General features: G+C 39.4%; 1 protein-coding gene across 1 annotated transcript in view; it reads right to left on the bottom strand.

Annotated features, from left to right (window-relative positions):
* The window catches only part of LOC146588877 (tryptophan 5-hydroxylase 1), a 162849-nt gene that overhangs the window by 32057 nt on the left and 103874 nt on the right, over positions 1–26918 (bottom strand). Inside the window, exon 18 of the mRNA XM_085317132.1 lies at positions 25285–25321. Within this exon, the coding sequence (XP_085173258.1) occupies positions 25285–25321 (37 nt within the window). The remainder of the gene's footprint in view (positions 1–25284; positions 25322–26918) is intronic.

Raw genomic sequence — 26918 nt, 5'->3', positions numbered from 1 at the left:
CTGCTCTTCGTTCAGCCTCCACGCAGAGACTGGCAGAGGACAGCAGGGACCGTTATTCCCATTTTGCACAGCAGAGGTAAGTGAAAGATTGACGTTGCAAATACACATCACTAGGGTGGAAAGCAGGGAAAATAAAACCATGCAAGAGGTCTCAAAAGAGATGAGAAGTTGTGACTGSTTGCCACGGAGTGGGATGAGGACCTGCCTCCCATCCCAGACAGGACCCAAGCTTCCTTCTCCCTTGCTCCTGCCCATCGCATCCGTATGTTTACAGGAGTGTAAAAGAGCAAACTGTCTTTCCTAACAAGACTATTTTTTTTCTCTTCTTTTCTTTTTAATTGKGGGTGAGGGGTGGTATTAAGTAGGCAGAGACTGTTCTTACAGAAAACATGTTAGGTCATATTAAAAGTGTCAGAGCCCAAAGGCAAGAACAGATTTACCAAAATATCACAGTAGTCTCTACGGCCACAGAGCTGCCTTAGGGATTCGCCCTGTCCATCTGTTACACCATTACACAAACAGGGGTCACCATAAGCCAAAACTGAGCAGGAGCAAGGGGATGAGATAGTCTTCACTCTGCAGTGGTTAACAGCTCTTCCCTGTACTTGCTTGCACGTGCACCTGAAGATGTGAGCTAAGAAAAGAAGTGGAAGTGCAAGAGAAAAYTTCTCTACACACACTCTTTTCTCCTCTCACTTACAGGAGTATAAGTTAGAATACAGAAAATATGCAATAGCTATTTCCACAACACTTGTGTTTAAAGAGCCAGAGATCGTGCAGGGACTGCTAACCACCYGACTAGAAGGGGCAGTTGGCCACAGCAGCCAGCCATGGCCAGACAGACATGGAGCGCACCACAAGCAGCAGCTTATCGGGAGATGACAGGAATAATCACTGCTTCTACTCCAGGCTGCTTTAGGCAGTAAGACCTTTGAAGAGAAGCGTGTTCGCAGATTGTACTGTTTGCAAGCTGTCCAAGAAATTAGTCTTTCCTNAAAAAAAAAAAAAAAAAAAAAAAAAAAAAAAAAAGAGTATTCAAACTACAGGCCAAAATGTCCAGGATCTCCATTAAATCCTTTGACTTCCTACAAATGCTGCGAGTCCTTACCTCCAAGTGATTTGCAGATCTTGGCCTCCCATCCTATACACATAGTTACAATGGTGTTTGAATGCCAAGTGTTTTATACACAGCTGAAGTGTGCTTCAGCAAGTCTCTGCCTCATCGTCCAATGAACACGAGRATTTCTAGTTTCACATCACTACTTTGAAAAACATAATATAGAAAACAGCACATATTTCTATAACAAGAAACCCTTTTTCCAAATGATGAGCACAAGCAGATAAAACCTAGATTCTCACAGACAAAGCGAATTTTTCTGCAGTTTGTAAAGCCATACTATGAAAAATATCAAGATGAAAAGGGAAGGCTGAGCCTCTCTAATGTTTTCTTGTATTTAATTTTGGACAATAAGAACATCCCTAGGAAAAGCTCATCCAGTAATGAAATCTGTAGCAAAAAAAAAAAAAAAACACCCAGAAGTAAAAGTAGTCATACACAATTAATGAATTCTTTCAGCCAACCAATAAATCAAAACAGCAAACCAGATTCTTAATCACAGAGAAACATTTCTCAGTGCTTCTTATATTGTATTTTCCTTAAGGTCTTTATTACCAATTATTTMTTTATATATTACCAGTTATTTCTTCAATACTTAACTATTTATAATATAGTTTTAAATTTATTTAAAATATAAGTGTCACTCAAGGTTATTGTTTAACAACATAAGAATATTGTTCTTTGCAGGTATTTAATTCTGAAGGAAACTAGTCTCAGTAGATTTTCCTTATGGGTCAAAGCTTATGAGTATGCAGCAATTCAGGAAAAGTCACTACTGCATGATTAACTTCAGCTTTCCAGAAAGAGTCCTAGCTCTTCCATTTGCAGGGTCAGCCCACTATGTAAAAATACTTCAGTCATTCAGAAAGCTTATCACTGCCTGAAGATCATGCATCTTCCTTCTATCAAGACCCATGGAGCCTTTGGGTGAGAGATTGAAAGATAACATCTTAAAAAATTTGTCAAGGATATTTTGAAAAGTTTCACTTACTATATTATATTTATATGTAACAATAAGATAAACTATACCTCTAGAAAAACTCAAAGCAACAGAATACTGAGAAAAGAAACAGCAGTTTGATTCAAGACTGAAAAACAAAACCAAACTTCCCAATCCTTTGACTTACTTTCCCCCTGTATTTCATCTTGTGTCCTCCAGCAGTTCCCCCATCTTTCTTTGGTTTTCATTAAAAAAAAAAAGGGGGGGGGGAATATTGTAAATCCTGATGCTTCCTCTGTTGAAYTTTACAATACCAGGGTTCAAAACAGAAGTTGCACATGCTCCTTGTAGGAACCAACACCAGTCTTAGGAAGAAGAGGCAGGAGCCAAAGCAGTTCTCAGGTACAATTGCATTTTGGGATGTTCTCTGCAAGCTCTGAATGACACTCCCACTCTCAGCTCTTGGAAACTAGAGGAGATGAAGGACAAAGTTGCCTGGTGTCTCCTGACTTTCTGATTCCTGAATTCCTTTGTGCTGAAATCACATTTATTGCTGTGCTTTTCTTTTTTCCTCTGGATGCAACTTCTACAYACCCGTGACCTAAACTAGCACCAACTGAGCACAAAGGACTGTGCTGATACTCCAGGCTTTTTCCAACAGCAGGGTTTACCTAGTGCCAATGTCTAGTGCCAGCTCAGTAATGAAAGGTCACACTAATTCCTTTCTTCCAGATTTTCATTCTCTCAGAGGGCAATGGGAAGAGCCCCGACAAGGTGAGTTGGGATCAAGAAACCTGCCTCCAACTAGTTATTGCAGTTATGATTCCTGAATGAACCTATTAATCAAAGTCTTCACAGAGCAAGATATTTCATCTGACATAAATCCTTTCAAGTCACCTCCAAACCTGKGAATAAAACCAGTTTTCCTTTTTTTCAGTTTCAGTAGTAGCCAAAACCTTCCCTGCATCCAACAAAATGCACGTGCCCTCTCATTCATAATTGCTATTCTGTTTCTGGGGCCAAACTTTCAAAAGGCAGTCTCCACCCATACGCACACACTGCTGCATTCAAGCTTTTAGTCTGTACTCATCCCTATTCATCACTATTGTGTACCAGACCTATGAATCCAACCAGGAATCAGGACCATGTCACATTAGGGACATTATAAATACGAAGGAAGATACAAGTCTGCCCTCCGCCCCTACAAGCTTGAAAGTCAGCTAGAAAGAGGAGACATATCTGTACCTCAGCATAGTGCAATCTGTGTAGCATGTGCTCAGGGAAGAGGGAGAAGGAGATCTGAGCACCAACAGAGCAAAAAAAAACAAAAAAACAAAAAACAAAAAACAAAAAACAAAAAAACAAACATACAAAAAAAACCCAAAACCGAAGTACAACCCCAGCACCCTGCTACTTCTTGAAAAATCTTGCCTCTGATATTACTGATACAGATTTTGAGACACAAATTTTCAGGTATTTTAAAACAAGTAAGTCCATGGGTCCACAGTCACAGAATCACAGAATGGTTGATGTTTGAAGGAACCTAGAGCACAGGATCACAYCCAGGTGGGGTATGAATATCTCCAGAGAAGGTGACTCTGCAACATCTCTGGGCAACCTGTTCCAGTGCTCTGTCTCACTATAAAGCAGCGATGTGGATGCCATCTCTCCCCATCAGTTGTTGATCTTCAAACAGGGTCTTTGACATGAAAGATGGCTATGAATTTTCAGGGCACTTAGAAAACTCCTGTTTTACCACTCTTATCTTTTTGGCTGGAAAGACCTCTAGAATACAGAGGGAGCCAGAATTTTCCTTTGAATAGTACATAGACCAAAACAGATGGCTCCTTTTGCACATAGCCATGCCACAGGCCAGTCCAGAAATTTCCTGTGWAAACCTTAGTTTGGAAAGTCTAGATTAAAATGGTGATATTGAAGAAAGGCACACAGTCTTCCCCCTAAAGCCCTCAAAGGTCATTATGTATTATCTCTATTCTACAGATTAGAACAGAAGAAACACATGATAGAAGTCACTTGCCTCATGTCACTTAACGTAGCAGTGCAACACCACAAACAGGAACAACTTCCATATCTCAGTTTAGTGTTCATTCAAGCTGATTTTTTTCTTTAAAGCTACCATAACAATGATCCACAAGGATAAACAGTAACTCCACTGCCATCTCAGACGCAGACCATCKCTTACCTCTTGTTTGCTAGTGGTTCATAGCTTAACAGAGTTGCTGAGTTAGCCCGGTTTGCAGGTTTGCACATTTAGTTCTTGCAAAGACAGATCTCCTACAGTCTCTTTTATAATTTAGCCTTAAAGGGGCACAAAAAGCCCATTCCATGGCCAGGTTTCTCTTGYTTATGGAAACTTCAATGCCAAGGAGATTATCTTCAATTTAAAATTCTACTTACGCTTGTCTGTAAAGCAGGGTGAAACTCAAATTAGGCTCATAAGGGAAGAGACCATAAGCATTATCACAAAACCGCTGCTTTTCCCGGACCTTCTGGTATCATACTGACAGATACTGCTGTTGCTTACCCCACTTCCCAAGCATCCATACCCTTTTATCCCCTCCCCATATAAATTCAAAATCAGTTCCAGAGCCACCTACTGAACAAACTCCACAGGAACAGAATATAAATACATACATTAAACTTAATTCCTCACTGAAGAAAGCAAGCTGCCTTCCTAGCTTTTTATTTTAACACAATTGCTTTTGATTCAGTCATGCAGAGAAAACACAAGGAAGTAGAAAAACAAGTGTTCTCAAAAAATAATTAAAATAAGCTAGTTCCTGATAGAAAGTGAAAGTTGAAAACATTCTCTAAACTTAAAGTCACCATTAAGTACCGATGACAGAGATGGATCCAGCTATAACCTCCTAGGAACAGAGGCTGAGAGTACTAGGAGTCCCGCCCGATCCACCCCCYCATAAGCCGGACAGATGAACTCATGTCACTGAGCTTACCAGAGAATTGGCTCACACGTGTGCAGTGACTGGGTCATGACTGGTCATGAAATCCCAGCTCCCACGATGAGTACACAGTGGACAGAGACTAAATTATCAAGTTCATAGTCAATGATATTGCTGAGTTTCCTTAAACAAAATCAAGTTAACAAGGGGGAAAAATACCATCTTCCATTTCAGTACAAAAGAAAATTCAAGATAGCGTATTCTCATTTGAAGACATCTCTAAAAAGTATGTTAAACTACACTGATTATAGAATGTAATCCAACGTCCCCTCAAGTTTCTTAGCGTTGCTGAGACTCTCTCTGCTGTACTGATCCCACTGGAAGTTGTGCTTTTGAAATTAATTTCAGCTATCAAGCGACAAGGCTCATAATTGGTTATTTGAAGCATGCAGTGCTTATCTGCAGTACAGAAATGGGTCTTGTTAGTAGGAAAATACAGTAGTATGAAATTAAGGCTCATTAACCCCCCAGAAAGCTTCAGCTCCACAACCACCTAAGCACCCCCAAGAGCACACTGTTATGTGGGGCAGACACCCTGATACTGATTCAGCTGCAGCCCAGAGCCAAGGTCCCTCGTTCCCTCTTAAGCATTCTTTTCCAAGGAAAAATATGCTTAAGGACCAACACTGCCTGTTTTTCTGCTTTTTAAATGGCACCAACACTGCTCCATGCCTGGAGCTTCCGAGTGATTATTGCCATGCTGCTAATTAACGATAGGAGAGTTTATATCAACACTGATAAACTGACAAGGGGTGCTTTCCAAATTTGCTCCAAAATTTACATTTCAGAGAAACAAAAGAAGTGTGAAAGTGTAACATAACACTGAACAGAGATTCAGACAGACTGCTCTGAGTCACAGGAATTGCCAAACTGATCATTTCAAACAGCCTCCGAAGGCCCATGGACACCAAGTGACAGAATAAAGCAGTGCTCCATTTTTGACACCTTGAGAGGAAGGCTTAACTTCTCACCCGCATAAATCACTGAAAAAAAAAAAATCAACCAATACCAGAGACATGTATATGAGTGTGTAAGGACAGCTAACGGACTAGAAAGAAAAGGGGAGAGCACTGCTTGTTGCAGGTATACCGCCACAACATGAGATTTCCAGCAGTGCGAGAAATACCTTTGACCAATGGCCTCACAAAATCCATCTCCCCAGTCAGGTTTGCCTTCCATGAATCTCTAATCAATGTATTTTCTTATATTCTTTCTTCGCTAAAATAGAACTTAGATTTTGTTTTTATTCTGAAGCAATTGCAGAAAAGGCTCTAAGACTGATCGCATGACAATTTTTAATCTCATTTCTCCCACCTCAGAGTTGCTATACTGTAGGACAAAACAAGCCCCATGAGTGAAAGGGAAGGCTGTTCATTTATCAGTCTGCGCTACCACATCCCCTGACCTATTTTATTACTAAAAATAGTCCTTCTTAGGTCACTGCTGCAAATTGAATTCTGCTGCTTCAGTGCCCACTGCAATCTCATGAAACTGCATGCTGCCTACACACAAAACACTAAGTAGGTTAACTTATTCACTGCTGAGGATGCAGCTGGTCTCACAAGCATGAAAAGAAAGTAACAAAGCATTTTGTTTAAAATCAGCGAGATATGCTCTCTGCAACACAGCTTAAGTCCAAAACCAATTATTTACATTGGGCCAAGAATACAAATTATTGCCATCACCTGAATGCTTGGCATCTCATTTGCTGTATTTACAATGTTTTTCAACACTTTTTTCTTACAAAGTATGTTTTCAAAGAAATTTAGTGTTAAGAGTGATGGACTAGTAGCCCTAAAACCTCTATTCGTAAAAACACCAACAGCAACAAGAGCTAAGACTTTCTCAGGAAGCCCCTTCACTGAGGCAAGTCTAGAAGACACAAGACAAGGAGGAGTAATTCAAAACGTTCCCAGTTAAAAACAACAATTTCCTCCACAAGACCAAGGTTCTATATTGCAATCTGCAACCCAAAGCACTTCGTGATTATCCCATACCATGAAGTGGGCTGGCAAATTTTTGTCCAATAAACCCACCCCTACTTAAAAGGTAAACAAACACACTCAGACCCAACCTCAAAGAGATCAAAGCAAACTGACTAGACAGAGTCGAGAAGGGAAAGCCCAAGCACAGAAAAGTAAAATAATTAATACAAGAGCCAACTGGCAGCAAAAGTAGCTCATAATATGATTCCCCATCCTGTGCTTTGACCATTAGATACCATGTCCCATTCTCCCAAAACACGCTGGGGGCAAGTTGGCCCACAGATTCTATTGCTGGCCAGTGCTGCTAAAGCCTGGGCCAAGTCTGCTGGTGATTTCTTAGTCTGCAGCAGAAGTATCCAAACCTCCCTGACCCGTTAGTATCATACTTTTCCAAGTCACAATTCAGTATAAATTTGACAACTACTCAGTTGGTTTGCAAAAGAGAGATCACGTGGTTTATGAGGTTTTTAGGTCTTCCAACACCTAGCTAGGTTCTTTAAAGATCATTAAGATAAAAATCTSTGTGGCTTTCCAAGTGGCTGGATCACTAAAATAGATTTTAAAATGCTCAGGAAATGAATGTGCACCACTCTTACTGGATTTTTAGGGGGAAGACTGGGAAATACATAATCTATTCTGAGCTAAAGATCAAAGAAAACACAAAAGATTTTTTTTCAAAATATAATTCAGTCCATACCCCCGCAATTTACCATTTAAAACTTTAAATAGTTCATCACTGAGGTTGGACTCCAAACACCACTTTCTTATGACTGGGGTAGATCCAGAATCAGGAGGCAGTTGTGCTTCTGAAACAATTTAAGACCATTATCTTCCATCCATCAGGCTCACATCACTCAGAGGTACTAATCAAAAGTACTGCCATATCTTAGCTTCTATCAAAGAGAGTTACAGATTACAGAAATACTGGCACAAAGGCAAAAGAGGTACTTCTTGGGACTTGAGCAAGCACCTTCATTTAGCGAAACAGCACAGGGTGGGTGGATGGCAGGCTCCGAAGGACCCCCACCAGACCACCTCTGCAAAGCCAGGCAAGGTCACTGCAGCACTGCGATGCTCTGCAGAGCTTGACCTTCAATTTCAAGTTGTGAAGCTGGTTTTAAAACAGAGGTCAAGGTAGGAAGGTACATAAACAAGTTGCTCCTCATGGCCAAAAAAAGTGACATCTTTTTTTCAGGAAAGACAACCTCTCTCCTGCTCTGCTCTCCCCCCTCAGCTCGAGGGGCCCTGGAGCTAGCGCTGCACTGTGCGCAAGGCTGACATCTCATATTCACACTCAGGGAAAAAATAATTAGCTGACATCTCACACTCCATTTTGAACACCTGMAAACAAATGCCAAGCCAGCAGGGTACCTCCTCCTGCTCTCAATGTTTTGCCTCATGTTCTCACTCCAGGAGCACCACTTCACTGAAGAGACCCCTTGGAAACCCGCACGTTTCCTAACACCTTTGAGCACTCTTGTAAAGTAACTGCACGACACCGATGCCCAAACCATCTCATCTGCCTGCACATATACTGATTTTCTTAGTCTTCAGCAGCTGCAAAATTAAAAATAGCTGTCACAAGCAAAACACAACAGAAGATGAGAACGTTTKTTCATTTATTTCAGGCAGAGGATAGTGTCACTGTTGACATGTTTGGGCTCTGAAAAGAGCACTAATGAGGAAATGGACAAAATTATAAAGGCAGAATAAGGAACATCCTAAAATGAGCATAGGAAAATTACCCTCCTTTCAAATTTACATGGAAAATCTGACTAGCCATGACAAAATAATGTGCTTATTTGGCTCTTCAAGCTGAATTCCTTATTAAATACAAGGAGAGCAATCACTTAAAGTAGCATTTGCAGCTCTTACAAACATTGTTTTTCACCCTGACCAAATGAGACTATTTTATCACATGCTGAAATTGTATACCATTCCCTCTTCAGGACTTCAAAAAGACCCAGTTCATAATGAGTGAAATAGGATTGTATAATTTACTTTCCTGCTTTTAGTAACAGCCTGTCAAATTTTGAAATTTGCAGGCTACTTTGAGTTCACAGAAAAATAGCCTTCTGCAAGAAGGAAAAGTTACATCGTATTTCGTGTAGGAGCTGTATTACCTATGTACCCTGCATATTTTTCCCATTATACTGTCTATAAACCTGCAACACTACAATCTGGATTTTGTGAACCAAGCACAGGGGGCGGGGGGGGGCACAAAGATCAGTACAGAATCTGCTGTCTTCCTTCATAAACCAGCAGTATCTGCATATGCAGCTAAATATTGCAAGGGAGCTATTTGTGAAGGAGAATGTGCTATTTTTATTAGGTGAATCCCTATGTATTAGTCATGTATTTGTCACAGATTTCATCTATTACTAATTAGCCAGCTTGTCAAGCCTTGGTTAACCCCAGGCCAGCTCTGTGTCTTGGGGCTGCAAGTCAGGTTTCTCAAATCCCAGGCATACCAAAGASTCATCAGTGTAACTCAAATTCCTGGTCTTGTCCGAGCTACCATTTTCCGCCACCGTACTGCAGAGGACAGAYACCTCTGGAAGCGCCAGGTTCACCACAAGGCCACCTAACACCCACAAACAGGAAAATTGTAACCTTTGAGTCATCTGCATCAAGCCATGAAAGGCATCTTTAGAGACCTTTGGCTAAACATGCTCCTAAAATATACAGAACTAATGCAGCTAAACATAATGCAGCTGAAGAGAAAAGCATCAAACAGTTTAAGCAAATTTACATATTCACGGGTACCTTTAACTACCCTGACAAGCCAAGGCTTGAACAATCACTGAGCCTGAAGCAGCCCTTCAGGCTGGAGCCCAGCCGGGTCCACACAGAGCACAGCCAGACATGGGCTGCAGAGGGGGAAACRTTGCTCCCGCAGTCCCCACTCACCTGCATTCATCCCCAGGCTGTGCTAACCCCTGCAGCTGGGCCTTCTCCATAGGGACAAACCTGGTGGTGGGTTCACACTTGGCTTCCGCCTGAACTGACAGACATCTACAACTTCGGCGCTCACCCAGGGCATCACGTATGAGGAAACCGTAACAATATAAACAGCCCTGCACGGGGCTCRTGTGTGACTATGCTGCCTTTCAGACACTGGTACAATCCAAGGTAATGCAGAAGCTGGGATTTGGACTGCAGAACAACATAAAAGGTTAAATAAAAAAAATGTCAGTGAAACTGTTTTTCACAGGCACTTCTGAGAGGACATTTCCACCATTCTAGCATATTTCACCTCACTGTACTTCTGAATAGTTTATATGAAGAGCAGAGACACTTCCAAATAGCAAGATCAGAAATAAACAGGATCAATCACTGAGATTCACTGGCTTTGCATTCAGAGAGGGAAAAAAAAGGATAGATTTAAGATGAGAAGTCCTTTAAGGTACAAGCCTTTATGTGTCATTGGCTTATTGGTAACATTTGTGTATGACTGCCACATAAGCAAGAGTTATAAGGATGATTGAGAGCTTTATGAAGAACTAAGACTTGCATCTACTGTTTAAGTCCTCAAGCAACTGTTTCTTGTCCTCAAGATTATAAAATGCACGCTGAAAGCCTCACCACATCTCTTCAGCTATTCATCTTGAACCTGGCAAAGCTGCACAAGGTGTCTACCTTTTGGAAACTACGTATTCCTTCTCTCTACCTAGAGGTAAACTATGCATTTTCAACCATCGCATTCACACAAAGCCCATGTATGTTTCAAACATGAAGCAGGTATACCTACCTCTTCTCAATCATCTTTGTAATGGCTACTTCAACCTCATGTGATGAGGAGAAGGCAAATTTGGTAGAATGATTATCAGAGGACAACTGCCCTCTTGATTATCAGGAAAGCCTATTTTGTGCTTTACATAAATCTATTTCCCCCTCTTCCTGCTGTCCCAACCCAACCCACTGATGGAGATTGAGGATTTGAACATGCTGGAGGTTGATGTCTCTTACTTATCTACAGATCACTGCTCGTTTTGTGCAATGCAGCTCGTGCTATTCTGAAGAAACATCTACTACCCCAAATGATTACCAACTCTGTCCCTCTTCCCATTTGGCGTGACTAGCACAAGACAGCCAGTCATTCCACTTCGATTACTGTGAAGAGCAGCAGCACCAACACTTACTTGACAGTGAAACTAAGACAATCTTAAAGATGGCTTTGTTCTATCAAAACGGTAACATAGCTAAATATTCTACATAAAATGCCAGTCTAGGTCTGAAGAGAAACCACAGAAGATGCTGAAAAGCAAGAGATGCACAGCTCTGACATGGAAACCAGGCAATACTAATTTAAATCTAAAACAGTTTTGGGAAAACACAAAAAGACAGCAAACGACAGCAAATTCACAAATGTCAGACCAGATCAGTTTTAAAGGATTGTCCATTTACTATTGTCATCTTAAAAATACTTGAGAAGCTTTAAATTGCTTAACATCCAGTGCAAAAGCTCAACAGTGCTTTTATTGAACTACTGAAATAGGCTGTCTTATGTACTAAAAGGCAATCAGCCTCAACCAGTACCTCAGACTGTGCCATAGGGGCCTGCACAAAATCTGTTCCACATGGTAAGAGGCAACCCATCTTATTGCAACTCATTTGTCACTGAGTAGCTCTTAAAAATACTGGTATGGACTTCACTGTAACTTCTTTATCATTCTGACTGTCCAAAACATAGAATAATACACCTTAGCTTTTCCATTGTGAATCACATCTGACACACTCAGAAGAACATCTACTATAGTTACACACAAGACTTACTTGACCAGGGTGCAGGGACAAAAACAAAGTGCAGGGAGGTAGAAAATGTAATTTTGGCAGCTCCCTTGCAATATGACATTAAGAAAGGCCTTAGGAACCTCTCTTCCTTTGATGATCCCTCAGGCCCTCCGACAAAACACAATAGGGAGTAAGTCAGTGAAATGCTATTTTACCTCCTTCTTGAAGCAGATACAAGAAAAGTGAAAACTCAGAACCAAAAATACTTAAAAATGTATTCTATTATATTCTAGGCTATCAGCCAGTGCTTGGCCTCCTCCTATTAAAAGGAAGACAAACATTATTTTAAGTATTAATATTTTAAATTATTAATATGAAGAGAGAAAAAAATATTCTACTGCAGTTCTGAAATATGAATGAAAAAGGTCAAATAACATCCAAAAGTCATTCCCCGTGCATTTGTTTCATGTCTCTGTAACACACCAGTATGTGTGTACATGGTCCACAGGGTTGGGTCAATACACAATGACAACCTGCAAAACAATCCAATTGCTTTCTCCAAAGGTTATTTCCTTTAGAGCATTTGGTTCTATCCTTAAAATTAGCATAAGTTGTTTATAATTATTAAGTGAACAAGCCACAAACTGGTCTTAAAGTAAGTAGCAACTGAGAAGTACTACCACATAATTACCCTTCAGAACATGAGCATGGTAGAAGTTTAAAGAGGAATACCCAAACCCTGCAGTCAATCTGATACACCATAAAAAACCYACCTGATTATCATCTCCTGCAATGAAATTCAGGTTGCTATATAACATTCAAGAAGCTGGGTCTCTAAAGACAAGTGCATTCCAAAAACAAACAATTATCTAAAGATATCTCTAAAAATCTTGGCCAAAACCCCCCAGGATTCCACGCAAGCATCAGGCATCTAATTTCCCATGAAAGTTTATACCAAGAACATTCCAAAAAAGTAAGACAACTAATACACACTATTCCTGTTTCAAAGCTGTCAGTGACAAGAGATTCACTAATTCTGAAAAAAAAAACAAACCTTTAAATTATGCTTAAGAGCTATGAATTGTTGATGGCTGCTGACTAGATTAGGAATGAGTGAACTTCATTTCAAGAGCAACTTTTATTTGGCGCAGTCCCACAGGGCTTTTTAGCTATTGTACTTGCTGGGGACTGCCTAATAGCTCGACTCCAACTCTTCTGAGCCCTGGAACTGCTTAAAAAGAAAATTCAGCAACAGACAGATTATATCACCATGCAATCCAGGTTTAGCTTTCCCATTGTATTCTAATATAGCACATGCTTTTGCACTGTTTTGTCAGCAATTTCCTTCAATAATTTCTTGTATTTAGGGATATAGAATGTACCCATTAAGATCCACCATAAGCTGAGGGAAAAAAGTGATTGATAGAAGCAATTTCTAGATAACATTTGCTTGCTTAAGAACAAAAAACATTTGATTGAACTTCTGCATTTAGAAATACTTTTCATTTTTGCACATCTGGCACAGAATAGCAAATGAGAGCATGTTGTATTACAGAATACAGTTACAGTTCTACAGTGCTGCAGCCCTGTTAACATTTTACTACCTTGGTCTAGTATTTAACAGTTTAAAAAGTTACTCAAAGTTAACTTCATAGAATTGGTAAGATTGGAAGGGACCTCTGGAGATCATCTAGTCCGACCTCCCTGCTCTTGATTCTTCTCACTTCCTAGTGGAATATTTCACACTGATGTTTAACAGACTGGAAACCACCTCTTTGCTACAGGATAAAATACTTGTTTTCTGCCTGGCTTTTTTCCTTTGGTGCCAGTGCAAGAAAGACAAGACATCTCATTGGATAAAATACAGCAGCTGGACTTCACACAAGTTACGTATACATACGCACACACATGCATATATGTAACTCACCAACATCACTTTTCCTATACAAAATTTATTCTAATTCCCTGAAGTTCACAAAACTTCAATTTGAAATTTTTTTTGGAGGTAGGGGGAGCTTTACAATTTAGGCTGGATAGCAAAGCAAGCTTTCAGCCAGGCAAGGAGTGAGGATCTCAAACATTGTGCCAGCACAGTGAATGAAAAAGCAATCTAATTTGTTTCCACATGAACCTTGACAAATATGTGATCAAGGTAACATGATACAGCACCCACAGCAGATGGGAGCAGGACTCAGACTCAGGAAGGGCCATGAGGTTCAGCTGCCCTGGCTCCGTCACGCAGCTCATTCACACGCTCACCCACAGAGCCTGTGGGCTCAGCAGCCCTAGAAGACACAGTCCCACTGATCTCTGCTGCTCTTGCCCACATATTCACCTGAGCATATCTTAATCAACTCCAGGCACAAAGAGCAGATACCGTAATTATTTTGCAGGAGACTATGCTGACATACTTTTCTATCTCAAATTGAACTACCAAAACCAGTCCTGAAGTTCTCTAATCATAAACTTTTACATGCACAGATTACCAATTGTGGGTTTGTGCTTCCTGGGATTAGGATGAAATGCAGCACATTCATTTCTAGTCGAGGCAATTGCCAAGTCTGAGCTCCAGCCCTGGCAGCTTAAATGAATGCACAAAGTCTCTATAATAATTACCACTTTGCCTTTCTTAGGCTTTAACTGCTGATATTAAGATTGCATAAACAGAATTGGGTTGATACACACACACACACACACACACACACACACACACACAGAGAAAAACCTCACCAATCCCCCAATTTAAAAGGCAATAGCTTCACAAAGTACAAGAAAGTTCGTAAGTATAAAGAAATATATCTGAAACAGGATACTTTAAAATAAGGTTCAACACATCCGTGTTACGAACTTTAATGATAGATTTCCTAAATGTCTAGAGAAAAAGTTCCTGTTCAATTTCTGACATTAAAAATATTGTGGGGGAGACCCTTTGCTTAATAGGTGACTATGCCATTTTCCTTGCAAGGAACACACTGTCACAGAATACTGATCATGTGAATCAAGAGCCAGTGCAGCCTTGTTAAGTGATTTTACCTTTCTGTTCACCCCCTCCACCCCTTTTTCTTTTTTCTTTTTTTTTTTTTTTTTTGCTCTTTTTCAACTCTATGTCCTTCACTGGAGGTTATTAACCTATTATTAACCTACTTTGCATTAGCCTTAACCTTTTGCTGGTTGTTCAGAGCAGTATGTTAGTGAGCTGTGATTACACAAATTTGTTTTGATTTCAGTGAATGGTCTCATCCAAAAGCTGCTCTTGGAAGTCTTCCCCATTTTCCACTGGCATTTTGCTTTGCCAGAATGGAGTTCCCTCTCCTTAGAGTGAGAAGGCAGCAGATGGGAGGAGGAGGACTCAGTGCAGGCAGAGAAGTATTACATACGATTCATGCTGAACTTGTCAACAGAACAAGATTTCTTTACTATAGTGCTTAGAAAAAAAATCAAGTGGTTTCTTCTTTATTCAATAAATGCAGCAGGGACATGCAGTAACATTTAACTCTAGTTTAGGCTATCTAGAGTTTAGCCAGGAAAAGTCTTGCTTTGCAATCAACTACATCAGCAGTGTACTCTCTGGACTGAAGGAATCTGAATGACATCTGAGTGACAGCAAATCATCGTGCCACTCCTGCTCTAAGTGGCAAGCATCACAAGACTTGGATGTAAGCAGAATGCATTAGATTGCTGCCTCCCTTTATTAGTATGTGGTGAAATAACTGTCAGGGCCAAAGTAGCTTGCAAATGGAGTGGGAATAGCCACAGGACAGTAAAGATGTTAAATCTTTATTTCTTCAGCCTTTTTTTTTTCTCTTGGGCCAAAAGTTCACAACATAAACATTAAGATTACAACTGGTCAGATTCATCCAAAAAAGTAATGTAAACTGGTGACCCTGATAAATCTCCACTGTAGCATAGGGATACAGGGAGGCTTGCAGCTGCTCTCTTCCTACCTAGTATTACTCATAATAGACACAGAGACCAGTGAGGTCCAAGTGATTTTTTCCTGCATCTGCCACCTGGACAAAAATAATATAACCAAAGTGCTCATTTTTTATCTTAAATGTATACATCCACATGTAGGAAATGGCTAGAAGTACTCTTTGCCTCCATTTGCATCATACAGAACAACTGAATACTGCAAATTTGTCATCCATAATACATCATCCTGCTTGTTCAATGTAAAGCAGCCATTAACATGATGAATTTATATACAATTGCAATTTTGGAACAGTTCCATCTAGAAGGTTTGGTGGTTCTGAAGTATTTGATCTACTATGTGTATCAGCAGGAAACAGAACAGGCCAGTAACAAACTATGAATTATTACCACCAGAAAAAGGGAATAAATTTCCCAGGAGTTGCAAGTAAGTATTTATTAGTATTGAAAAAAAGTAATACATTTTGGCAAAGGTAACAGCTACCAACATTCTATTAATACAACAAAATCCAACAGCTACATGGCAAAAGAGTCCTTACCTCTTGAGTACACATATATCTTTTACCATTGATGCATCACATACCCAGAGTCCTGTGCATTCATTTAGAAGTATAACATGTGGAAAGCCTTAAGAGATTTGCCTTTGATCTCACTCAATTTAAAAAGGTCTTGAAACATTCAGAACCGAGAAAAACAGTACAAAAAAAAGCAAGTAGGAGGAAAATATTCAGTTCAGGGAAGGGGGAAAAAATAAATAAAATAATAAAAAAAAAAAACAGTGAACAGGAAGGTAGTTTGTAAGCCAGACCAACCCAAACCTACCTTTCAAATCAAGTGAACTCCCTGCCTCAGAATTAATCTACGATGAGGATTTGTGTTGCTTGTCACCTTGCCCATTGTCTGAGATGCCTCCGCTCAGCAACATGGCAGATGATCTCCACGGAAATCGAAGGCATAGCAAAGACARCCTCACCTACAGCAAAGCATCTGCTTAGTTGTTCAGTTTCTTGGCAACCAGATTTGTGACCAAGGTCATGCTGGCTTAAATATTTTAAAAATTAATAGAAAATGCCTAAATAAAGGGAAAGGGAGATGACAAATGATGCATCTTACTAGAAGTTTTTCCCCCATGATTAGTTAAGTCACAATTTAGAGCACTATCCACAATGAAAAAAAGAACAAATCTAAAGTGAGAAGCCCATCAGATTCAGAAAAATCTTTCTGATTCAAAATTCTTGAGTGGCAGAAATTCTATAATGGAACGTTTTTTCTCAGTGAGGGAGACACCAAAACCTTCTATCCATCCATGTCCTTCCTTCATCAGCAAAGGACTGCATATTGCATTATGGACCCTCTCATTGACAGAGGTACTCTCTGGGGGATACATAACAGCCTGATTCTCTTTTACAAGGTGAATAAAACCAGATTTGAGGACAGCTTATTGATTTTTAAGTCACTAGCTCTGCAGGTCACATAACATCAAAACCTTGAAAATCTGCTATATTTCGCAAAGGTCCCCAGAGGAACCCAGTCTGGAAGGGTTCCCCTAAGGGGAGGGGCATAAAGCACATCAGAGGTCACCCTCAGCTGATGTAAGCACTGGAAATTTCACTGTGAAAAAGCATCACATAAGCCAGCTGAAGGTACTTCCAAAAACTGTACAAAGGAGCAAATATGATTCCCAGGCTCTCTGGGCACAAACTCAAAGAGCAGCGTAAGTGAAAAAACAAACAGCATGTATTACCTATGTATAACAGCAGAATTTAATGTCTGCTTTTGTCATCTTTATCAGCTGATTTGGCAGTTTTACCTCTTCTACCTATTGCCTTGGGCTAGTGTTTCCCATCATAATCATCTTAAAGTAATCCAGCAATTTGTTCCAATACAGGGCTACAGAGCAGAGAAGTAAAATGTTAAATCTATGTTAAGGGGAAAGAGAAGCAAACAAAGTACAGCATGAAATTCTGGCACCATATGAAGGTCTTCCTAGAAAACATTTAATTTAGCAAATCAGTGCTATAACATATACAAGCAATATTTAAGCCAGAATCAATACCTTATAAATTATCTTCTCAGTGTAATTATTCTATTAGATTTGTAGAGTGGAGGAGCATCTAGGCCAGAACACTTACTAAGCTAGGGAAAAAGTCACTCTCTCTTCAGGAAATCTGTCAAAAAGGACTCAACATAATAAATATGTCATTGCCTTTTTTTTAAAAAAAAAAATCAACAGGTTTTAGATCATCTGATACCATCTTTAAGAAGAACTCAGAATCATCAGTTGAGCTTATTCGTGTGTTGCCCAGTAGTACAGTACTAAAGCCTTAATTTGTGGCATTTTCAAGCACTTTCAGCTGTCCTTGTGCTTTTACCTCACTTAAGTTCCCACAAGCTCCAGATAACTCCCTGAAGCTCCTTCCTTTATTCCATTTTACAGCCAAAAAACTTTTAATCTTTTCTTGGTGAATAAAGTATTCTTGTTACGCTTGTTTGCTTTCTTGAAAATTAAGACAAATATACTTTAGATATATCAGATATATTTTTCTTCTACTTTTAAACTGTTTCACTTAAAGCCTATGAGTAAACAAATAATGAAATCTAAATTGCTTTCTAAATGCTCAGTATCCATCCTCTGATCCCTCTGACTGACAGAGGACTACATGCATCTGTACTGCAGCTCCTACTCTCAAGAGTCTTTAGATCCTCCATAGTTTTCTGAAAAACAGTTGTAATCTCTCCCTATTCATTGGTACCTGCAAATGCGAGTTCTCTACTCACTCTGCTTTAATGAAGCTCTTGCCTGGTAGCATTTCACAGCTGTTTCCTAGCCTCCCATGATAATTATCTCCTTTAACTGCTATTCACAGTTGATGGTTTTAACTGCCACCAGAGGTTAATACTGCACGCCTGCCTCTTACCAATCTTTCGCAGGGTTCATGGCACCACAGAATTACCCATGTGGATGCGACGTGGTGTCCTGTGGGAATCATAACATTTAGCGTACAAGAACTCAACTTGAGACAAACTATGAGGCTGGCAACATGGTGATACATAAAGTACAAGTAAAATTTTTATGCAGAAACATATTTAGCTTTTCATACAGAAAAATACAACGGTTTCAGAGCCCAAGAAGTTCTGTATCTGGTTACTACAGGATGCTACACTGTAAACAGTATGATGAGTACCACATCTCATTACAAACATTACCTGTTTATATCCTAAATTATATAAATTACGACAGAGGCACGCATACACGCACCAAGTTTAATTATATTTCAAAATTGCCTCTATGAGGGGAAGGAAAATGATTGCAACTATTATCAGTTATATTGCAGTATTAAAAAAAAAATTAGGTTCCATTATGCCAGGAAACACTAAAAAGCAGTAAGATGCAGCTTTTATTCCAAAGACTTTACAATCTAAATTGACAAGGTACACTCAGGAAAGAGGGAGATGAACAACGTATCCTGCAGAATCAACTCACCCAGGATCACACAGCAATACCGTGATGAAGCCTGGAATAGAAGGGGATTGTAAAATCCAGACTTCATTTCAGTCATCAGAAAACACAGCACAGCCAGATCTTACGGTAACCTCAACTCTGGGAGTTTTTTCTAGTGCGCTCAGTAAGGTCCCATTTCTATCTTTAAGATACATTCAGCTGTTCACAGTATATCAGCTTCCCTTCCCTATATGCAGAGGCTGTATCTACTGACTTCATACAATGTAGTTGATACAGAAATTTTTAGACCCATCAGAGGCCTTTTCCAAATGCTCAGGCCGGTATTACCGCATTTCTCTCCTCATCTCTGTACACTCACAAACTGATGAAAGAGCTGGCAGCTCAGCTTTCCATAAACCCTTGGAAAAGAAGCTCAAAGAGATCAGAGGATCAGGTTTTGTGAGCATAACTTGCTGAAAACAGACGCCAAACATTTTAAATTCATTTTGAGCTTCTGTTCTACCAGGGAAACGGTCGGTTTGCCTGGAGCACTGAAATATTCTGCGGAAAAGTGACACCACATAAAAGCCACTTGAACTATAGTGTTAGGCTTGAGGAGTCTAAACACAGCAGCAAAACTGTGATGTCAGACTTCCATCTAGATACACAGAAAGCACTCATACGGACACAGGCAGGTGCTCAGTTAATGATACGAGAATGGTTGCTTTTTATAATGAATATAACCAAAGTAGTTTATATTTTGAAGAGCTATTTTAACAGTCAAAGCCACATTAAGAGCTAAACAACATACAAACGGTTTTGCCAGAGAGCAAATTTAGAAGGCCGACATATAACCCCCACGGAACCGACAACAGCAATGGTTACTCCACGTCCTACCAGGTGCCCTTTAATAGGCCGCGAATGTGATTAGCGCTGCAGCGCAAGGAGACAGCATGCTGTAACATGGCTCCGTGCTGCTCTGCCAGGAAGCCTTCACAACAGAGACCCGGCTGCACTGGGATTTTTCATGCATAATACAGTAATAGGCTAGCAGGCTAGGGCTCCGTGCTGAACACCAGTGCCCTCCACTGCGTACGTGGGAGATTCCTCCCACTGCTCCCGCAGCAGGAAGAGCCAGAGAGAATTTCTGATTTTTCTTGCTGACAGACTGCCGAGTCCCCCAGGACTGAATGTCAGACACATGACTACATCTGCCACTTCACAGGGCGGCTGCGAACACCTAAATAACACTGTCAACATAACACAGAGATCTGCCTGTCAGAACGCACCGTCTCTTCCCCGATTGGTGCTCACTGTGCCATAGAAATGTGCCTTTCAGACTCTGTTACAGCACTCCCTCAGCCGATGCTTTTTACAGTAATTTAGTTGGAATCATGGATCCTCACTCAAAGATACTGACCTCTATAATTAAGAAGGCAAGAACCCTTCAGCTTCCTTCTTAGACAGCGAGGGACCACAGCGCTCTGGACATCATTACCAATACCACCACTCCAGAATGTGTTTCACCAGCTACTCACGTCTGTGTGCACCATTTTGATCACCTTTACGTTCCAGCACGTAACTGCTAAGTTCTTCTGGCATAAAAAYATAATTAGCAAGTCTTACTGGATCAAGCCTTAATTATTTTTGTACCATCCCGCTAAAGTTATTGCACAAGTAACTCCAGAGAACTTGAAGCACCACTTGCCTTTTGAGTGGAAAGATAGTTTTCCTAGTTTCCTTGAAAGATTTTTCTTGCATTAAATTTAGTATTACTGTTCCCTCTACTGCTGGATGATTTGCAGTGTGAGAGGGACAGGAATGCCTGTGTCATGACATTTACAGCAGTGTTTGAATCTAATCCACAGATAAATACACAATCTTGAAACAAATTGCACACTCATCCTAAAATACAGCAAACAAAAAAGCTCAAGGAGACAAATCCAATCCTTCTCCAAAGGGCCTATTATTTATTGCAAAGTCAGAAACTGAATTTTAAAATGACGCATGAAAATGCAGTTGCATTGAACACATTGAAATGGGGCCGAATGTGATATGTGATCAAACAGAGAATTGTTTCTGCATATGCTACTTCTGTATGCAAAAAGTACTTTTGGTTAGGTGGCCAGATTTGGGGCTTCCTTTTTTTAAAAAAAAAAAAAATAACATTCACTACATGGTGCCTCTCTACTACCATATGCTAGCAGAAAAAAATCACTGCTTAGACTTGGTATCAGCCATTACAGTACAGCAAACACATACTATAGGTAAGAAATGACTGTATGTTTATTTGCAAACAGTTAAAGGGACTCAAAATTCCCTTTGAAGACTGCTTAAAGATGGGTATCAGATAGCTAAATAAATAATCATAAAATCCTTTTGTCTTAATACAGACACTTTCCTCGCACTCACCAATTCGGCTTCATAGGGTTTGACTAGGAACTCAGGAACCACTGGAAGAGGGATGGCTTTTCGCATCCGCAGGCAAAGACGGAATTCTGCAATCACTTCATTAACACACATGTTTGCGATAGCAAATCCTCCTGACTTCAATAGCATTCACACAGAACAGCATTCAGGAGCATTCAGAGATCTTGCACAGTGCTTCTGCAAGGTGGTCAATGGAGTCATCTTCAGCCTCCAAGGAGGTCTGAGAGATCTTCAGAGATGCCTCACCACCTCCACCAGTTCCGTAGGAAGTCTGCACTAATGCAGCCACACTGAAGCAGACCATCGCAGTCAAGACCATGCTACTTAGCCATCACAATACCCGGATTCAGGGCCTAACACCACAGGCTGAACAAGAACTTTTGCACTGATGTTTAAGCAGCATGTCAGGAAATTGAAACTAATAAGCTTTTAAAGTTATATTTTTAAAACAAGCACATTTCCCCATGAATCTGCAAGTATCTTCCCTTTTTAAAAGAGTTTTATTAGGTTATATAGGTGATAAAATAGCAAAAGGGAGACAAAAAAGGTCATTATATTTTAGCAGAGTTTTGGGCACTAGAATATAGAAGTGTCATTCTTATGACAACTTCATTGGTTACCACTTCAAGGAGGACAGAATAAAATTTCAGAAAAAAGTCAGCACCTCTTAGTAAGATATCTGCATTTTGAAGCTCCTGAAGGCATTCTATCTTCTGTCCTGTGGCTACAGTGTAGTTGTAAAATATATGGGTGTCTTCACTGCTCCACATTTGTATGGCTAACATTACTCGATTATTTGAGTGGTAGCACTGTATGAGCAACAAATGGAATACAAAGTATTCTCTTAAAGGGTAAGGATAATTATCATTTAGTCTCATTTTGTATTTGGATCCTTCAAAGATTCTCTCTGAATATCATGGTTTTAAAGTTCAGTTCTATACAATGCAGCTATCACACAGAGGTTGACAAACCAACTCTGTTGTGTTGAATCAATCTGAATACTGTTTTCAGTGCTAAAAGAGAATGTTTTGCAGATGAGAGCTATTATCCAACATCTATAAATAACTATCCATTTCTTTTTCAATCAAAAAAGGATGACTTTCATGATGACTAATCCTTGACTGGGGTGAAAAGTGCAAGACTTTGCAATAATAGGGTTTTTGCTTTTAAAGTAAAAGGTCATATGAACATAAACTAAAACACTTGTAAATTTTAAAGTTATTGTCACAAGACAATCCCCAAAAGTATGTTTTTTAGTGAAAGTTAGAAGCGAAGATATAGTTTTTCATATACTATTTCTTAAGTTCATTAAGTTTAGAAATGTGTGTATATTTGGAGACATCTCACATCCCACATCTTTTCCTTTATAACAGTAATCTCATAGTGAAAACTGAATTTCTTCCAGCTTATCCACGCTGAAGACAACAAAATTTTGCATYGACTCCAGTAGAAACAAAGACTAATTCAGGAAAATTTTCTACCGAAAGCATAGTCTACATGTATACAGACCACTACAGGATTACAACTTAGAGAAGAAAACGTTATATATGCGAGGAAGTGGAAAACATCAGAATAAAGCATAAAATATTAGAAAATGGAACCAAGAAAACTGAACCATACAAATGGATACAGACTATATAAAGCATACCATGACAAAAACTAGCTGCTAACAAGTCCTATAAATCAGACACTTCATATCATCAGCAAGATGATTGAAACAAACGTCTTCATTTGTGAAGTGAATCATAAATATAGCTTCTATTTAAAAGACAACACAGAAAAAGCACACATCTGTATACATAACCAGAAATAGTTACTCGAATATTGTAATGTCACAGGCTTGCTTTTCAGCTTACCCTTCACATMGAACTTCAGTTATTTCAATCTAAAAATCAACTACTCAAGCATTTACCCATTAAGTAAGAAACTGATTATTTGTCCTAAATAAACATTGCTTGAATGATAGTTATTAGAAAACTGTACAATCAAGTCAACCTATTTACTGAAAGCAGTGTGACATCTTTAATGAATACAACAATTRGCAGCCTTGAACTAAGATTAATAAGTAATCAGAGAAATCTTTCTAGAAAATGTTCTATGGCAGCAACCTTTTAAAAAGTACAGGTAAAAGTTCAGCAATAAAACATACCACAGGTCCTTTGAGTCAAAAAAAACCCCACATTTCTCTCATACTTCAAACTAAAAGCAACTAGCTTTTAGCACTGATAATTTTTCCACTGAACTCTATGAGAGGAGTTAGTACAAAGCTTAGATAGGCATATGCAATTCTATACATATTTCAGCTTCTCAGTTTATTGCAATTTACAGAATTTCTCTCTCCTATTTTTCCCTGAGATTTCAGTCTAGAAGCCAGAAGCCTTAAAAGGACACAAGGAGAAAGACAGGAAGAAGGTTTAAACACAATGCTTTGCTTCCATTACACTGGAGGAATCTGCTAGTGGTACACTTTAACTTTATCAATTCAGCAAGAAACGCAATGTAATTCTCCAAATTGCTCTTCAGTTGACATTCAGAAGCATCAGCCTGCCAAATACAGGCATGTGACACTGAACAAGCCAGGAGAAAAAGGAAAAATATCTTCTTAGAGCCAGTCACATAAATTAAGCTGAAGTTTGAWGAGTTCATTACAAGGTTTAATTATACAAGGATAATTAGAAAATCATATACAATATATACAAAAAGTACCTCTGTGGACAGATAATGGAACTAATTAGACATTAAGGTAAAAAAAAAAAAGTCTTCAAAAGTTAGGGCATGAAATGCAGGTTGCATACAAAATAAAAATAGCTGGTTTCTCCAAACCTGTCATACTCCACTCAAAAAAAAAAAAGGGGGGGCGGGGGRGAATCACTTAATATCTCAAAACATCAGTACATCAGTTAAGGCAAATCAGCAATGCCAGTGTGGACAGAGTGCTTGGTTTYATTTCCAGCTCTACTATCAACTCATCGATTAACATCTAATGGATAGATCCCTTCTCTGTCTCTTACCCATTAAAGAGAATAATTATGCTGATCTCCTTTATGAAGCACCTGAAAATCTACAGTTAAAAAATATTCCTAAATATGTAATTATACGCAATAGCAATCACATATCAGCAACTTCAGCTACTAGCGTATGTCACACAAAGCTGGTGGAAAGCAAGCTTCTGACTGTTCCTGGAGCAGGCACACCAACTTTACTGTGCTGGCATTAGCTTCCCACCAGTTTTGTCATTATTGCAACAGCTGCATTACACTAAAGAACCTAGCTAGCATTGATTGACATTTTGAAGATTTTTTTCCAAACTTCAACCAAGCAGCACAGGATTTTTTCATGGAAAGTTTCCATGTAAAACAAAAACTTTTGACCAGCTTCAAATTTAGATGTTGCTCTGAATTTGTAGCCTGAACTGTTGTGATGGCTCCATTGTAAAACACGCTATGGCACTTCCTAAACAAGTTCCGCTCTCATAGCCATCAGCTCCTCTACCTCTGCAGGTGCTGGTCAGCAAGGGTATTTTTCATCATCATCACTTATATTATAGATTTTGGTGGTTTCTTTCCTGAACACCTATACATTATATTCTTCCTTACAGCTGCTCTACACAACACCCTTAATCACCCGGTATGTTTACAGTGCACATTTCCCTTTCATCTTGAGCTACTTCCAAATGAAGAAAAAAAAAGTCGGACAGGTTTTGATATAAAAATTAAGCTACTTACCAACTACTGCCAGATTATGCTCTGAGCCACATGCGATCTGAAAAAGAAATATGAATAAATAAAAGAGAATCTGCTTTCCAGTGGGAAGATAACCACAATTATGACAGGAAATTAAAAATTTAACCTGAAACAAACAACTACAGTTTGAAGGATGTAAAAATCAAGCTTGAAGTCCTCTCACTTTCAACGAAAATTTTATTAGTTGTCTCACTTCGGAGCTGGGGGGGGGGAATAATTGTTTCATCAATAAACAGGCATTTTATTTTCAAAACTCAGACATTACTGACATTTCCATCCTTAGTAGCAAAGCAAGCAACAACTCTGCAAAAATTGCTTGGCAACACACACAGGAAGCAGCAAGACTGTCCACATGTAGAGAGTAAACCCAGGTTAAGCCTTTACCAGATCAGGACCACACAGACACAACAGGGAGTCAAATGTGCTGTAAAGATCTCCATTTCTTTCATCTACCCTGTTCTTCCAGATCATCCTTCCAGAGCTACACTGATGTATATAGGCTCAGTGTGATAAATGTGAAGTGATACTACCCCTATTTAGATTCCTTGTCCAGAAGGAAGAATACCACAGACCTGAACTCTTTTACTAGTAATAAGTTGTTTTAGTTTATAAAAGCCAAAAAAAGCATATTTTCCTCCAGCCTCATTAGTAACATATTCTTCTACTTCTCAGAAGTATATGTTCAATAATAAGATATAAAAAAGACAACTATACTTTCAAAATTTATATATAAATTTGTGTGTGCACAACCTCATACCTTTTAAGACTAGAAAAGCTATTACAATCATCTCAGTGTCTGGATAATCTAGAAGTTAGAAAAAAATCAGGCCTTGCAAACAGTTCATTATGCTGGAGCATCTACGGGTGAACAACAYACAAGACTGAAAAACAGACCATCATTTAGCTATGAATAAATGCTACRATCAATACTACTCAGTATGTAACCACACCACTACTGTGACTTGAAAACATTTGGTCAACGCCATTCTAATAACAATGATGAGAAAGAGGAAACAGACTCTCTTTGGGGCTGAAGCATTTAGGCAAGAAATTAAAGCATTTGAAAAAACGGGACAAGAACAAGAGCACATGTGGGGGTGGTCTCATCCTCAGAAAAATCAAAAAGCAGCAGCAGGGAAAGCAATGCCTTTGCAGGAGCACTAGAGGGGCAGCAGCAAGTCATCTGCTCTGCCGTACTGCAGTCAGGCAAAGCTTTGAGTCCCAACTGATAAAATACATAAGTCATCACCATATCCCATATCAATATCCTCATCACACGTCAGAGCCCTATGCGGGAGCAGGGCTGCCTCCCAGTGCTTTTTCACTGGCTAATGATCCCCACCAATGCTTCTCAAGCTTAAAGGTTGATGCCATGGAAACAAGATCCACACAAGGAAAAACACGTGAAGGAAGGCCTTTCAGCAAAAAGCAAATTCTGCATCTTCATCAAGTGCTGAAACTGGCAATATAGAAGCTGCTGCTAATAGAATAAATAATTTTTATTTGAGGCACGAATAATCTATCTCAGCTGCTCCCCTAGAAAACATGATGAACACAGGCAAAGCCTTAAAAAGCATCAGTACAAAAGAACTGCTCAAGCTGGCTCATACTTACAG

This window comes from Rhea americana, unplaced genomic scaffold, assembly GCF_003343005.1.
Source record: "Rhea americana isolate MKP2758 unplaced genomic scaffold, rheAme1 scaffold_49, whole genome shotgun sequence".
Classification (NCBI taxonomy): Eukaryota; Metazoa; Chordata; class Aves; order Rheiformes; family Rheidae; genus Rhea; species Rhea americana.
The sequence above is the reverse complement of the archived record's forward strand: the minus strand, read 5'-3'. Positions and strand labels throughout refer to the sequence as shown.